At 35.0% G+C, this 16,808-nt stretch overlaps 1 protein-coding gene across 1 annotated transcript; it reads right to left on the bottom strand.

Annotated features, from left to right (window-relative positions):
• Positions 1-1,923: 1,923 nt before the first annotated feature.
• Positions 1,924-14,342, bottom strand: LOC148553944 (uncharacterized). Its single transcript, XM_088492813.1, has 4 exons — positions 14,142-14,342; positions 2,849-3,110; positions 2,245-2,735; positions 1,924-2,172 (listed from the first exon to the last, which is right to left on the bottom strand). Exons 1-4 carry the CDS (start codon positions 14,340-14,342, stop codon positions 1,924-1,926), a joined length of 1,203 nt encoding a protein of 400 aa, XP_088348939.1.
• Positions 14,343-16,808: the final 2,466 nt, after the last annotated feature.

The raw sequence follows: 16,808 nt of genomic DNA, 5'->3' as shown, positions 1-16,808 counted from the left end.
CCCCTGGATCTGTTTTAGGAACATAGGATGCTGTCCGTGCCATCATCAACAAGGCAGCAGCGTCTTCTGCGTCTGGATGACTGCGTCATCATGTATAAGAATAAGAATAAGAATAAGAATATACGGATGATAAGCAAAGATTGATTTTAGTCTGATGAACTTACATTTTAGTTGGAGCTGGGGGAACCGTGGGTGTGGTCTCTTGAAGTTGTTTGGGGGTTTCAGGAGTGCTGGACAGTTACAAAAAATTAATCACGGCGTAAAAGAAACTAATCAAGAACAATATACACCCAAACTGTTAGCTAATATACACCCAAACTCTAAACAAATATACACTCAATACTATTTCTTACGTTTCTGTAGTCCCTTCAATCTGTAGCATAGGGGTTGGTTCAAAATCTGCCTCAGTGGTTGTTTGGGATGCCGGCACAAAAACCTGAATCGGGACTCTAAACAAGAAGAAAAATGAAAGGTTAACAACGCCTTTGAAAATAATAAGGTTATAAGGTTGAAATATTATTGGAAAACTCACATTGCAAGCGCTTCCGACGGTGTCTGTTCCCTCACAATCATCATATTCGAATCAGACGGACTCAACCTAAAATACACCCAAAGAAATTCAAGAAATACACCCGAACAATTCAAAAAGAAGACAGGCTTTGTTTTTTTGAGAACTTACATAATTGCAGTTTTTACTTTTTTTTTCCTACCTTTTTTTTTCTTGAATAAAATAATAAAGGGCTTTTTTTTTCTAAAAAAATATATATACAGAATTAGAAGTAGAAGGGTAATAGAAGAACAAAAGTAACAGTTATTTGAAAGAGAAATTACATGCTCTGTGACTGCTGGTTTACACTACTCTGTTCTGTGTGTCCTTGAGAGGAAGGACCATCACTTCCCAAGTTCACAGCCGGTATTCTAAAACAGATTTCATGTTATTCATACAAAATAAGATACAGGTATAAAATACACCCAAATGAATGCACAAGATACTAACATAATTTTTTGTAAGAATATTATTTAAAATTTTATTTTGTGACAATATACACCCAACACAACAAAGTTAATATTCCAACTTATTAAACAACATACACCCAACTTGATCCACACAATACACCTAAATGGTTCCACAAGACACACCTAAATCATGATAACAAGATTTTATTAAATAATAAAGCTTCTTACGTTTCAGACGACACATAGCGACCTTCTGTCGATCGCAGGTCAGGTTGGTTCTCCCTGCGAAACAAGAAACAATTATTAGCATACAAAACACAACAAAATATGAAATAGACAGCCCAGCAAGACATACCCCTCTGCAGCAGATTTATCAATGTTTTGCCCTAGCCATTCATCCAGTTCGTCACTTGATATTTCATATGTCTCACTACATTCATAAAAGAAGATGTTAACAAAAATAATTACGACGATAGACGGTAATATAGCTTACGAGGTACTGTACCCCTCAAAGTATTGGTCTTCTTTAGGAGGTGAATCCTCCACGACAACTTTTTTCTTTTTTGGTTGTGTTCTGGGTGGAAAAAAAGAGTACCAATCAGAAATAAAAAATTAATTTTATCACAGAATATTATGCAAAGAAGTGCTTACTTTTTTGGTGTTGTTTTTGTTTTTTTCTTCTCCTTCTCCTTCTCTGCAGGTGATGATTCTTTGCTCCTATAGGTTAATAATAGACACTTCAGTTAATACACGAAATCTTTATAATGAAGCCAAAAGAAAGGAGTAATAATTTCAGGACATTACTCATCACTTTGTTCAGATTCAGATTCTGAATCAGAATCTGACTCCTCTTGCCTCTGCTTTCTTTTTCTGGAGTCCATTCTGGAAGGCAAACAGTGATTATTTAGAACATACTAAAAATACACCCAACGTGATCAACAAAATACACCCAACTCGAAAAAGAAATTACACCCAAGTATGGTACTTACTTTTTCCCCTTTTTGATGGGGTGTTTTCTTGCTGAATCCTCCGAGTCTTGTTGAGTCTCAGACTCAGAGGTAAAAGTGTCACTGTCAGTAGCTGTTTCTGTCTCCGAAGACGATGTTGGACTCGCCTTCCTTTTTTTGTTTTTTTGATTTCTTGTTTTTTTTCTTTTTTTTTTCTTTTTTTTTTAATTTTTTCTCTTGCTCTTGTCTCCGCCATCTTCACAATCCCCTGAAACATGAGATATTTTAGCTAGCAGCATTCAGGTAAATAAAATACAAGCAACATATTATGTTTACTTACCAAAATTTCTTCTCTTTCTGCAGTCATTCTTTCCACCAACTGCTCCTTAGTCCAGTTGGCAATCCAAGGCTTTGGTGGTCTTTCAGCCCTCTTCTTGCCTTTGTTTTCAGAAAAATGAAAGTATATTATCATGAGGGCAAAGAGGCAGCCATCAATTGCCTTCTTCTTCTTCTCCTGGTAGTCTGTGATGCCCTTGATCAAGAAGGTCAAAACATGCCCCCCCCAGTTTCTCTCCGATATGCCGTCCATCTTAAAAATTGGGGCGAGGTGCACGGGCGATATTTTGTTTATCGTCGTTGGCAAAAGGAACGCCATCTGTATGTAGAGGATGAATATCCTCTTGAACATCAGGCGTTCCTCTTCGCTGCCAACGCCTATTTCCATCATTTCATCGGTAAGACTTTTGAGGGTCTTACCCTGGAATCTTCTATAAATTATTTTGTCATCATCAGAAAGTTGCTTATATTCAACTTTCTCAGGAAACAGATTTCCTACAAAAAAGAAAACAACAAAGTATCAAAATCGGTTCAAAAACACCCAAGCATCAACCTTAAATACACCCAATCATTAACTTAATATACACCTATAATTTTGAGCTAGTTACCTGTTGCATTGATGCCAAGCGCATCACCTATTGTCTTTGGTGTTATTTGGAAAGAACCATATCCTGTCTTCAGCCTGTTCTCCCCAAGTTTGAAGTTGTTTGCCAGTTCCCTTAAGAGTTGGTGATCCACCCTTAGAGGTGGGACGTGAATCAACCCACCAAATCCGAGATCCCTGACAATTGCCTTCTTCTCCTCAGTCATGTTTCTGAACTTATCACTCAGGAGATGTGTGGCACACTTAAGGTCTTTCGTTTGGTTTCTGTAAATCATGTTGCTTGTATGCGAAGTTTGTATTCGTAGGTTTTGATGAATGACAAACCAACAAACGACATGAAAGACAAACCAACAAACAACTTGAATGAACAAGCATGTTGAAAGATCAACCAACATTCAACATTGAGGAATGAAGAGTTGAAAGCAACACAACAACAACAAGAAACTCAAGTCCACAACATTTGAAGACAAGTATAGTGTCTTAGGACTTAGGTAACTTCTTGTTAAGAACCAATTGCTAAATCTCTCAACACACACTCACAAAATGTTTTGATGCACATCTTGCAATTCGATGCTAGCCAAATGGTTTAAAAACTTGTTTTCAAAGGTACAAAAGCATAGGAATTGACTCCAACAAGTTTGAGATCAATCCTAAGTATTTTGAAGTGATTTTAAGCCATTCTTTAAGGTTTGCATCGATGCACACTCATCTTGCATCGATGCAAAGCATGCGACGACTTGTTGCATCGATGCAAAGATGTTTGCATCGATGCAACCTAGCTGAAAATTCAAATTTCAGCTTCAAAGACACATTTGCATCGATGCAAAGTGTTATGCATCGATGCAAATGATTCAAAAACATAAAAAACGGCTAGTTTTGACAAAAAGGCTCCATCCCATTAACTCCCCAATGTTTCTAAGGTTTGGGGAGTCTATAAATAGATGGATTGAAGCCTTATTTCAATACTTGAGTATTTGCAAACTATCTTGTTCATATTCTTTCATTCTACACATTTTTTAAGGTGTTATAATACACAATTTGAGAGAGCAATATCAATTGGTTCAATAGTGCTAAACTTGTAATCATACACTCTTCTAGAGAGTACTCATTTCGTCTCAACAATTCTTTGAGAATTGTTTTCTTGTACACTTTGTAAATTGGAGTGTGATCTCCAAGGTTGAGTCAAGAGTTATAAACACTATAGTCGGTGAGGATACCAAAGAAGTATACTAAGTACTCAAGGCAAATCTTAGAGAAGGTATCTCTAAGTGGAGTGGGTTAGTATACGAGTGGTGATCATATACCGTGAGGTGTTAGAAACTAAGGACTCGGATTGTAAAAGGTTTTGCGCGAGCACCTTGAAGCTTGGCAATAGTGGAACTTCTCAATAGCGATTGAGAAAGAAAGTGGACGTAGGACAAGGATTGTGCCGAACCACTCTAAATAGCGTTTGCATCTCTCCAAACTCATCTCTTCAATATTATTGTCTTTTACCTTTGAGCAAATAAATTGTGATCGAAAAGTAGCTTCGTAAGTACTTAAGGAATAGCTTAAGTCCGATTGGTGAAAAGCTTGATCAATTTATTTGAGTTGGTGTCTATTGGAAAGTAAAAGCTCCTTATAAATGCTTAGCAATTGAGTTAAGCTCTTGGAAAAATACTAGTACAATAACACTTTTGTATATTGTCTTTAACTTTCGCAAAAAGATTCATTGTTGTTGCAATACTCAATTCACCCCCCCTCTTGAGTAATTGTGCATAGGTTCTACAAGTGGTATCAGAGCTTAACCCTTTGAAAGACTTAACCGTTTAAGGGAAAAGATCATGGCAAGCACAAGCTTTAACAACAACAACACTAGTGAAGGTAACTCAACCGCTAGACCTCCTCTTTTTAGCGGAACAAATTACTCTTATTGGAAAAATAAGATGAGAATTTGGATCCGTTCTCAAGACGTGAGAATTTGGAAAGTGATTGAGAATGGAAATCACATTCCAACAAAGACAACAAGCGCTAAAGAAGGAGAAGTCTCCGTCTCAAAGCAAGTACCGAAAGGAGAAGATGAATATAGTGACGATGATTGGAAGAAAGTGGCAATGAATGATAAAGCCATCAACTTCATTCATTGTGCACTTAACGAGCATGATTATATGAAGATCTCTACATGTGAAACCGCTAAAGAGATTTGGGATAAACTCCAAATCACTTACGAAGGAACCGACCACGTTAAAGAATCAAAGGTATTTATGTTGGTTCATGAATGGGAAAATTTTAAAATGAAAGATGAAGAGAGCATTGAAGAAGCTCTTGAAAGACTCTCCAAGATCTTCAACAACCTAAGCATGCTTGGCACAAAATACAATGATAAACAAATTGTGACCAAGGTGCTTACAAGCCTTACACCAAAATGGAACTCCAAAGTGAACGCCATTGTGGAAGGAAGGCTCTATGATCAACTTACATTTGATCAACTACGAGGTAATCTTCTCACCTATGAAATGACTATGCTAAATAGACAAAAAGGTGAAGAAAGCAAGAAGAAAAGTCTCGCCCTTAAAACAACATCACTACAAGAAGAGAGTGATGATAATGAAGAAGAAGGAGATGAAGAATTTGCACTCTTATTAAAAAGATTCAATAAGTTTGCAATGAAGAAAAACTTCAAGAGCAAAACAAAGGTACCAAAATGCTATGAGTGTGGAGAAGTTGGACACATTAAACCCAATTGTCCAAAACTTCAAAAGGAGGACAAAAACAAGAAATTTAAGAAGAAGGAGAAAGCATACATATCATGGGAGAACGAGGATGAATCCGACTCCGATGACGACGAGGTTGCAAATCTTTGCTTAATGGCAAGCGAAGAAAAGGTTAGTGATGACAACTCCACTTCTTTTAATTTACAAGATGAATATGATGCCTTACTTGAGGTGTACACAAAACTTACCCAAGATTATTCTCTCCTAAAGAAAAAGAATATGGATCTTTTAAAACAAAATGAGATGTTGAAAAACGAGAATATCAATCTTGGAAAAGATAAGTGTAGCACAAGTAGTGATCCATACAAATCTTGTAAAATGCATGAAAATGAAATTACAAATCTTAAGAACACTTTAGCTAAGTTCAATGAATCTTCAAAGAACTTAGATAAAATGTTGAAAAACCAAAAGCATGTTCATAATAAGGAAGGTTTAGGTTTTGAAAAAGGAAAATTTAAAAATACTAAAACTCCTATTAGGCAACCGCAAGCCCAAAAGGCAAGCATGCCTAAAAGGAATGAAGCCTTTAAACATCCTCCTCAACATGCTTCATTTAGAAATTATAATCACAATGCATATAGATCAAAAGATGTTGCATTTAGGAAACAACCTAGGCAACCATTTAGAAACATGCATAGGATGCATAATCCAAATGTCATATGTCATTATTGTAATAAAGTAGGTCATATAGCACCCGTATGCTTTACTAGAATTAAACATATAAACTTTCGTAGTCAAGATACGAGATGGGCACCTTATGGGCATTATGCTCATACTAACCATCAAGGACCCAAATTCACTTGGGTACCTAAATCCCAATTTTAATTGTTTTGTAGGTACGTGTTGGAGCTAAGGATACAAATTGGTATGTTGATAGTGGATGCTTCAAACACATGACCGGCGATGAATCAAAGTTCACCGCAATAGAGCCTACAAACGGAGGAAACGTGATCTATGGAGACAACAACACCGGCAAAGTAATCGGCGTTGGAAAAGTTGGTAAAAATTCTTCTACCTCCATAGATAATGTTATACTTGTCAAAGGTCTCAAACATAATCTCATTAGTGTTAGCCAACTTTGTGACAAAGGAAACTTAGTCACCTTTGATTCAAAATGTTGTTTGATAAAAAGGCAAGACACTAATAAAATTGTGCTAATTGGGCACCGTGTTGACAATGTATACATGATTAATCTAGATGAAGTTTCCTCAAATGATGTGAAATGCCTTGTTAGTAAAAATGATGAAACTTGGTTATGGCATCGTAGAGTAGCTCATGCTAACATGGACCATCTTAGCAAGTTGGTCTCTAAAGAGTTAGTAATTGGCTTACCAAAGCTACGTTTTGAAAAAGACGTCCTTTGCGACGCATGTCAAAAGGGAAAACAAGTAAAGGCCTCTTTTAAATCCAAAAACATTGTTTCAACAACAAGGCCATTACAACTTTTGCACATGGATTTATTTGGTCCTTCTAGGACTATGAGCTTTGGTGGCAATTACTATGCTTTAGTTATTGTTGATGATTACTCTCGATTTACATGGACCTTGTTCCTAGCAAACAAGAGTGATGCATTTCGAGCATTCAAAAGATTAGCCAAAGTTATTCAAAATGAAAAGAATTTGCATATATCATCTATTAGAAGTGATCATGGTGGAGAATTTGAAAACAATCTTTTTGAAACTTTTTGTGAAGAAAATGGCATTGAGCATAATTCTTCCTCTCCTAGAACACCACAACAAAATGGTGTGGTTGAAAGAAAAAATCGTCATTTAGAAGAAATGGCGAGAACTATGCTCAATGAGGCTAATATTCCTAAGTACTTTTGGGCGGATGCGGTTAGTACCGCGTGTTATGTTATGAATAGGATTATCATTCGACCTATTCTTAAGAAAACACCGTACGAATTGTACAAAGGAAGAAAGCCAAATATTTCCCACCTTCACGTCTTTGGCTGTAAATGCTTTATTCTAAATAATGGAAAAGATAACTTAGGCAAATTTGATGCTAAGGCTGATGAAGGAATCTTCTTAGGCTACTCTTTAACTAGCAAAGCTTTTAGAGTATATAATAAACGCATCATGACTATGGAAGAAAGTATTCATGTCGCTTTTGATGAAACTAACCGTTGTTGTGCTAGAAAAGATTTTGATGAAAATGTAGAAAACTTTGATTCACTAAATTTGAATGGTGAAGACAAAGAAAAAGATTTAAATGAAGCCTCTACAAGCTCAACAAAGGATAGTGTTCAAGTTGAAGAAATTGAACCATCACAAGCACAAATAAATGCACTTCCAAAGGACTGGCGTACTTCAAAGAATCATCCTCTAGACAACGTCATTGGTGATGTTTCGAAAGGGGTAACAACTCGATCCACTTTTAGAAATTTATTTACATATAGTGCTTTTGTTTCTCAAATTGAACCATCTACCATTGAGTCCGCAATTGATGATGAACATTGGGCTATGGCAATGCAAGAGGAGCTTAACCAATTCAAACGAAATGACGTTTGGGAATTGGTGCCTAAACCAAGTAATCAAACAATTGTAGGAACAAAATGGGTTTTTAGAAATAAACTCGATGAAAATGGTACAATTGTTAGAAACAAAGCTAGATTGGTAGCTAAAGGTTATAATCAAGAGGAAGGCATTGATTATGACGAAACTTATGCTCCCGTAGCTAGATTAGAAGCTATTAGGATGTTACTTGCTTTTGCATCCTCTTATAACTTCAAACTTTATCAAATGGATGTTAAGAGTGCCTTTCTTAATGGTTTCATTCAAGAAGAAGTATATGTTCAACAACCTCCCGGTTTTGAGGATTATGAAAATCCTAATCATGTTTTTAAACTCAAGAAAGCTCTTTATGATCTTAAACAAGCTCCAAGAGCTTGGTATGAACGTTTGAGCAAGTTTTTAATAGAAAAGGGTTTTAGAAGAGGGAAGGTTGATACAACTTTATTTATCATGATTGAAAACAAAAATATCCTTTTGGTACAAGTTTACGTCGATGACATAATATTTGGTTCAACTAACGAATCACTTTGCAAGTTTTTCTCAAACCTCATGCAAAGTGAATTTGAAATGTCCATGATGGGCGAACTCAACTTCTTCCTTGGTCTTCAAATCAAACAAGGAAAAGAAGGAACTTTCGTTAGCCAAACCAAATATTGCAAGGAATTGCTCAAGAGATTTGGAATGGACAATGCTAAGGCAATGGACACACCAATGAGCACTACTTGCTACCTTGACAAAGATGAACAAGGTAAAAACATAGATGTAAAGAAGTATAGAGGCATGATAGGATCATTACTTTATCTAACGGCAAGTAGGCCAGATATCATGTTTAGTGTATGCATGTGTGCGAGATACCAAGCTAATCCTAAGGAATCTCACTTAAGTGCGGTGAAAAGGATTATGAAGTATCTCATAGGAACATTAAATGTTGGATTGTGGTATCCGAAAGGATCCACTTGTGATTTGATTGGTTATTCCGATTCCGATTTTGCCGGTTGCAAATTGGATAGGAAAAGCACTAGCGGCACTTGTCACTTGCTAGGAAACTCTCTTGTTTCATGGCATAGTAAGAAACAAGTAAGTGTAGCCTTGTCTACCGCCGAAGCCGAGTATGTAGCCGCCGGTAGTTGTTGCGCCCAAATTTTATGGATGAAACAACAACTTGTGGACTATGGACTCATGCTTGATCACATTCCTATCAAATGTGATAATACTAGTGCAATAAATTTAACCAAGAATCCGGTTCAACATTCAAGAACCAAGCATATTGAGATTAGACATCACTTCATAAGAGACCATGTTGAAAAGGGTGATGTGGTTATTGAATTTGTCGAAACTAGTAAACAACTAGCGGACATCTTCACTAAACCTTTATGTAAAGAAAGTTTTTTTAACATCCGAAATGAACTTGGTATCTTGGATTCTAATCTAATATGATTTGTTTGAATTCATTGTATTTATATTGCTATTTTTGTATCTCTTACTAACTTAAGCATTGGAGATATCCAATTAGCCATTGTTTTGTAGGTTTATGAGTTGATGAATGAGTGATTAATCTTGAGGTAGATTGAAGAATTTGAAGATTATAAACAATGGAGGATCAACAAATTGAAGTTTATAATAGTTTAAGTGAGTATATACATGATGGAACTCAAAGGATTGAAGAAAGAACCACCAAAGGATGAAAATTTGGTGATTTTGGGCAAAATGATGCATGTTGCATCGATGCAACCAAGCTTTGCATCGATGCAAAGCACACAACGTGCTATGTGCATCGATGCAAAGCCTATTGCATCGATGCAAACACGACCAAATTGCACAAAAACACGTGAATTTGGCATTTTTGAGCAACAAAACCCCACTGTTTCATCATCTTCAACCTCACAACTCATATCCCCACATTCAAACCTCCATAACCTCCAAAACAAGCTCACATATAGCTTCATACAACTCACAAAACTTAGATACCCACTACAAACAAATTACATATTTGAAGTCCCCACATTCTCCTCTACAAAACCCATAAAACAAAATCATCCACAATGCCTAGAATCAAGAGAACCATCAAGAAGTCAAAAGGCTCTTCAAGTGTGGTTCCACCTCCAAATGATCATCCTTTGGCAAGGTACTTTGCTTCTAATGAAGATCTTCAATTCTATGAGGCAAGGCTCGCCGGAAGAAAGGAAATTCCTCCGAGGTATTTGGATCCGACCCTTCTTGTCATTCATAAGTTTGATACTCTTAAGGCTATTCTAGTTCATCAAGGCCTCATGGATTTTGTTCAAATTAAGAGTAAATTTTATCCGGATTTAGTTGCCATAGCCTATAGTACACTCATGCTTGAGATTAATGAGGAAGATGAATCAAATTTCACATTATTCTTCAAGATAGGAAGAAAGGATTATAGGCTAGATGGTGATGAGTTAGCCACCATTTGGGAGTTGCCAAATCAAGGTGACTTGTTTCAAGGTGGTAAAACCCCAATTGATGAATGGGGTTATTCAAAGGACAATGCCATGCATTTGTTCAACCTTGTACAAAGAGCTCACTCCAAAATTAGTTGCAATTCAATGAGTGCGGAACATAGAACTTTGTTATATCTAGTCACCTATGTATTGCAACCTAGAATATCCGGGCATGCGAATGTAAATGATGAAGATTTGATTGTCATGTGGGCTATGATGAATGGGATTAAGATTAATTGGCCATACTTTATAGTACAACATATGATTAGGCTCAAGATGAAGGATAGGAATGGTGGATTAGGATTCCTTTGCCTATGGTCTAAAGTCTTTGATTATGTTGGTATTGATATATCAAATGAGATTGCCAAGGAAGTACCACCTCAATCTTGTATCAACATTCATAGTCTCAACAAAATGGGAAGAAGAAATGTTGATGAACAAGGTCCTCAAGAGCAAGCTCCTCCACAAGCACCTCAAGCTCAAGAACCACCCTCCTTGGTTGATGTAATGAGAGAATTACAATCCATCAACCAAAACATCCAAAGGATTGAAGTAGAGCATGGTAGGCAACTTGAAGCACTTAATCGTCGTGTGTCTCGTGTAGATCATCGCACGGGTCGCTTGGATCGTCGTATTGATGACTTATATGAGCATTTCGGCATCCACCTACCGTATGAAGAGGATAATGATGATGATGAAGACCAAGATTGATTGTCTCCTCTTCATCAAGTCACTTTTTATTGCTTTATGTTTATTTGATTATATGAATTGTTAAACTAACTCCTAGTAAGCTAAGGATTTCTATTATGGTTTAAATACTTTGATATTTCCTTCATAATTTTGTTTAGTGATTAATGCTTGTATGCTTATTTGGTGAATAACTCAAAATAGGCTTGGTACCCCTATTTTAAGTTAATGTGCATGCCTTGATATATTTCACTTCTTTAGGGGGAATTATGCATGCTTGTTATATATAAAAAGAGGAAATCAAATTCTTTTTGAAAGGGGGAATATCTCATCCTTGAGATTAATAGAGATATTGAACTTAAAAAAATTCATTGTTTTATGCATGCTTCTATGACACATTTCAAACTCCTTTCTTTTTGATAATGTCAAAAGGGGGAAGAAAAGTTTGAGGATATTTGAAGTTTTGAACTTTTGAAAAAGAAGAAGTTTGAGGATTTGAAAAGAAGAAATAAGTTTGCGAAACAATGATTTCAAAAAGACTTCCGCTAAGCAAAAACTTTTGATATCTAAATCGTTTTCTTTGATAAACGCCCTTTAAGGGAACAAATGCACATATTTAGGGGGAACTCCTGCAAAATTTTTTTTGTGAAGTCTTCTCCAAAGCTTTCTATAAAACAAAGTGCATTATTGTTGCTTTCAAAATCATTTATAAATGCATATCCTCAAAATTGGTTTGTCATTATCAAAAAGGGGGAAATTGTAAATCATGTTGCTTGTATGCGAAGTTTGTATTCGTAGGTTTTGATGAATGACAAACCAACAAACGACATGAAAGACAAACCAACAAACAACTTGAATGAACAAGCATGTTGAAAGATCAACCAACATTCAACGTTGAGGAATGAAGAGTTGAAAGCAACACAACAACAACAAGAAACTCAAGTCCACAACATTTGAAGACAAGTATAGTGTCTTAGGACTTAGGTAACTTCTTGTTAAGAACCAATTGCTAAATCTCTCAACACACACTCACAAAATGTTTTGATGCACATCTTGCAATTCGATGCTAGCCAAATGGTTTAAAAACTTGTTTTCAAAGGTACAAAAGCATAGGAATTGACTCCAACAAGTTTGAGATCAATCCTAAGTATTTTGAAGTGATTTTAAGCCATTCTTTAAGGTTTGCATCGATGCACACTCATCTTGCATCGATGCAAAGCATGCGACGACTTGTTGCATCGATGCAAAGATGTTTGCATCAATGCAACCTAGCTGAAAATTCAAATTTCAGCTTCAAAGACACATTTGCATCGATGCAAAGTGTTATGCATCGATGCAAATGATTCAAAAACATAAAAAACGGCTAGTTTTGACAAAAAGGCTCCATCCCATTAACTCCCCAACGTTTCTAAGGTTTGGGGAGTCTATAAATAGATGGATTGAAGCCTTATTTCAATACTTGAGTATTTGCAAACTATCTTGTTCATATTCTTTCATTCTACACATTTTTTAAGGTGTTATAATACACAATTTGAGAGAGCAATATCAATTGGTTCAATAGTGCTAAACTTGTAATCATACACTCTTCTAGAGAGTACTCATTTCGTCTCAACAATTCTTTGAGAATTGTTTTCTTGTACACTTTGTAAATTGGAGTGTGATCTCCAAGGTTGAGTCAAGAGTTATAAACACTATAGTCGGTGAGGATACCAAAGAAGTATACTAAGTACTCAAGGCAAATCTTAGAGAAGGTATCTCTAAGTGGAGTGGGTTAGTATACGAGTGGTGATCATATACCGTGAGGTGTTAGAAACTAAGGACTCGGATTGTAAAAGGTTTTGCGCGAGCACCTTGAAGCTTGGCAATAGTGGAACTTCTCAATAGCGATTGAGAAAGAAAGTGGACGTAGGACAAGGATTGTGCCGAACCACTCTAAATAGCGTTTGCATCTCTCCAAACTCATCTCTTCAATATTATTGTCTTTTACCTTTGAGCAAATAAATTGTGATCGAAAAGTAGCTTCGTAAGTACTTAAGGAATAGCTTAAGTCCGATTGGTGAAAAGCTTGATCAATTTATTTGAGTTGGTGTCTATTGGAAAGTAAAAGCTCCTTATAAATGCTTAGCAATTGAGTTAAGCTCTTGGAAAAATACTAGTACAATAACACTTTTGTATATTGTCTTTAACTTTCGCAAAAAGATTCATTGTTGTTGCAATACTCAATTCACCCCCCCTCTTGAGTAATTGTGCCTAGGTTCTACATTTTCTTGCTGCCATTTTATCTGAAACGAAAAATAAAAAGTCAAGGATATCAGTAAGATACACCCATATATAAGAGTCAGATACACCCATTAATAACAGTAAGATACACCCACAGATATGATTCAGATACACTCATTGATAACAGTGAGATACACCCATAGATATGATTCAGATAAATCCATATATATCAGTCAGGTATCACTCAAACATGCTTCAATATCAAATTAATTGAGATATCAGTAAGATACACGCATATATGAGTCAGATACACCCATTGATAACAGTGAGATACACCCATATGTAAGAATCAGATACACTCATTGATAACAGTGAGATAGATATTATTCAGATACATTCATATATATCAGTCAGATATCAGTCAAACATGCTTCAATATCAAGCCACATTACAAGTTCAAGCAGTATACACCCCCCAATCTACGGAATAAACCCCCAAAAATCAACAACAGTAGCAGGAGAACTTAGAACAAGAACGTAGAACGACGTAGAACTTAGAAGAACGACGTAGAACTTAGAACAGTGTAAAAAAGAAGCAAGAATAATAGCCCAGTAAACCCTAGAAAAACGACGTAGAAGAAAAGTAGAATATACAGTAATCTTAATGAACTTACGTTGAGTGTTGTTGCTTTGTTTTCTCTTCAGATTCTTCACGGAGAGTTTGATGTTGTTTTGATGGAGGTTTCGAACAATGATTTGTATATTTTGAACTTTGATTTTTGCTCGAAAATGGGAGCATTTCCTTGTTTTTAAAGCGTTTTGAGAAGTGGAAGAAGTGGAGGAAGTGGAAGAGTCTGCCATACGTAACCGTTTGTGTTGAGCGTGTGATTTTGACGCGCCATGTTATGCTTCTTTATGCGCGTGTCTTCGATTTGGGCTGGGCCAACTTGGATGCTTGTATACTTGTATGTGTAGCAGGCCCGTTAAATGTGAGGAGAAAATATCTTTGAATGAAATGAAATCTTTCTGAAAGTTCCCTTAATTTAATGTAATCTAAACTACTCTAATCTAAAGTGAAGTTTCTATAAATGTGTTATTTAAGAATTAAGCCAAACAAAAAACTAAACCAAGAAACTGACCAAGAAACTAAGAAGAAGAAGAATGAGTGAAGACTTACAAAATGCAGGAATGATTGAAAAGGAAATAGATGATGCTCTTTTAAAGATGGATATGAAGGATGACGCAGCAAAGACTGAAGAGGAGCTAGATGCTCTTTTAATGATGGATACCAAGGTGATTGAAGATCTGCTTGCCTTGGACGATAATAAACCACTGCATTCTTGGGATGACACTCTTTCAAAGATGGATATAGAGGATAACGCACGAATGATTAAAGAGGACGGTGGCAGCTCGTGGACGGTTCAGTGGCGGCGGCGGCGGCGCGGCTTCTCTCTCTCTCTCTCTACGGAACAGCGGAGGCGACGGTGGCAGTGATTCCCATCAGCACCGTCTCCCTCTCTTCCCCCTTCTCCCTTTCCCACGGCTCCCCTCTCCTCTCATCCCTTTCTTTCTTTTCCTATTTCTATTTTAGTGAGTGTGGGTGAGTTGTGTTGAGTGTGCGTGTGTGTGTTTGCCGTGGGTGAGTGAGGGGGAGGGCAGCGTGTGTGGGTTAGAGTGGGGGAAAGTGAGTGAGTGTGTGTAAGTGTGTTAGGATTTGGGGTGGTGTGGGTTAGTTTAGGTATTTTTATTAAAAATAGGTGTAGTAGTATAATTTTTATGAAATAAATAAAAAGTAGGTTAATAATAAAAATCAAATTAAATATAAAGTATCTATTTTTAAAAATACCTTTTAATTACCAATCTTTAAATAATTTTTAATTAAATACCAATTCAATAAAAATTAGAGATAAGTAAATTAATTTTCTTTTATTTATAAAATAAGATTAAAAATCTAAATATTTAAAATTAAGGCAGGTATAAAATATTCACTATTTTTTTTTCAATTATAAGTACTCTAAATAATAAATAAGAATTTATTCAACTTATATATAAAAATCTCTAAAAATATAATCTTAAATAATATAATAGATCATAAATAATTTATTAATAACTTTTCAAAATTAGGGTCTTACAACCGCTGTTTTCCCATCCATGTCACTATCTTTTTCAACAAAACGTCAAAACGACTTTTTGCACAAAACGTCAAAACGTCAATGACGTTTTCTGTGCATTGCTAACACGTGGCTGACGGACTCTCTCTTTTCAGCGTGAAATTTTTTTACCGTAGTAACCATCTTCTCTTTTCCATTTCTTCTTCTTCTCTTTTCAATTTCACAAAACGACTCTCTTTCATCATTGTCGCTCTTACCCCACTAAAAACAAGTAAATCCACCAAAAACAAGTAAAACAGCAGCACCCATACTTATCAGTCACCACAACTAAACTAAAGCCATTTAGGTAAATACTTGTATGCCTTAGTTGTTGGTTTTTTTTTTTTTTTTTTGAACTGAAAGTGTGAACAAGAATTTTTAAAAAAATAGGATAAGATTTTATAATTTTTTTAGGTTATTTTGTTATTAACTAATAGTAAGTTAATTAATTGTTAGTAGATTTTTTTAGGTTATTTTGTTATTAACTAATAGTAAGTTAATTAGTTGTTAGTAGTAGTAAGTATAGTTGTTAGTTAGTGTTAGGGTTAGTTTTAGTAAATTAATTATTGTTAGTGACTTAGTGTTAGTGTTAGCGTTAGGTTAGTGTTATTTAAAATAACTGTTTTCAAAAATAAGATTATTTATATATTAATAATTGATTATTATTAATGTTTGGTCTTTTTTTTAAAAAAAAATTTACTTTATAATTCATTTATAATTTTATTAATTAAAAAACAGAATTAAAAAAGAATTAGTTAATAATTTTCAGAAATTTTTTAATTTACGTAAAATATTAGTTTTAATAATTATTAATTTATATTTTAGTTTTTCTTGAAATATTTAATTAAATCTGAGTTATTATAAAAAAGTATTAAAAATAGAATTATTTAATAATTATTTTAATTTTTTTTATTTTACACAAAACATTAGTTTCGATTATTATTAATTTATATTTTTAGTGATGTTAGTTTTGGTTGAAATATCTTCTAATTAAATCTGAACTATTATTAGAAAATAGAATTAATTATAGTTACGTTACTTTTATTATTATTAATTTTTAGGATATATTAATTTTGGTTTTATTTTGAAATTTTTTTTAAAAAAAAAACTATTAACATTAACAATTAGGATAGATATATTTATAATAAATTTTCATTCATTTCAAATATTTTTTAGA

This window comes from Arachis ipaensis, chromosome B7, assembly GCF_059453495.1.
Source record: "Arachis ipaensis isolate K30076 ecotype BB chromosome B7, ASM5945349v1, whole genome shotgun sequence".
Taxonomy (NCBI): Eukaryota; Viridiplantae; Streptophyta; class Magnoliopsida; order Fabales; family Fabaceae; genus Arachis; species Arachis ipaensis.
The sequence above is the reverse complement of the archived record's forward strand: the minus strand, read 5'-3'. Positions and strand labels throughout refer to the sequence as shown.

Bases quoted from the DNA above. Each gene is read 5' to 3' on its own strand.
- LOC148553944 (XM_088492813.1), bottom strand. From the start codon at position 14,342: ATGGCAGACTCTTCCACTTCCTCCACTTCTTCCACTTCTCAAAACGCT. The intron at 2,736-2,848 runs GTAACTAGCTCA...TCTTTTTTGTAG, and splicing joins GCTTGGCATCAATGCAACAG to GAAATCTGTTTCCTGAGAAA. The intron at 2,173-2,244 runs GTAAGTAAACAT...CTCATGTTTCAG, and splicing joins CAGAAAGAGAAGAAATTTTG to GGGATTGTGAAGATGGCGGA.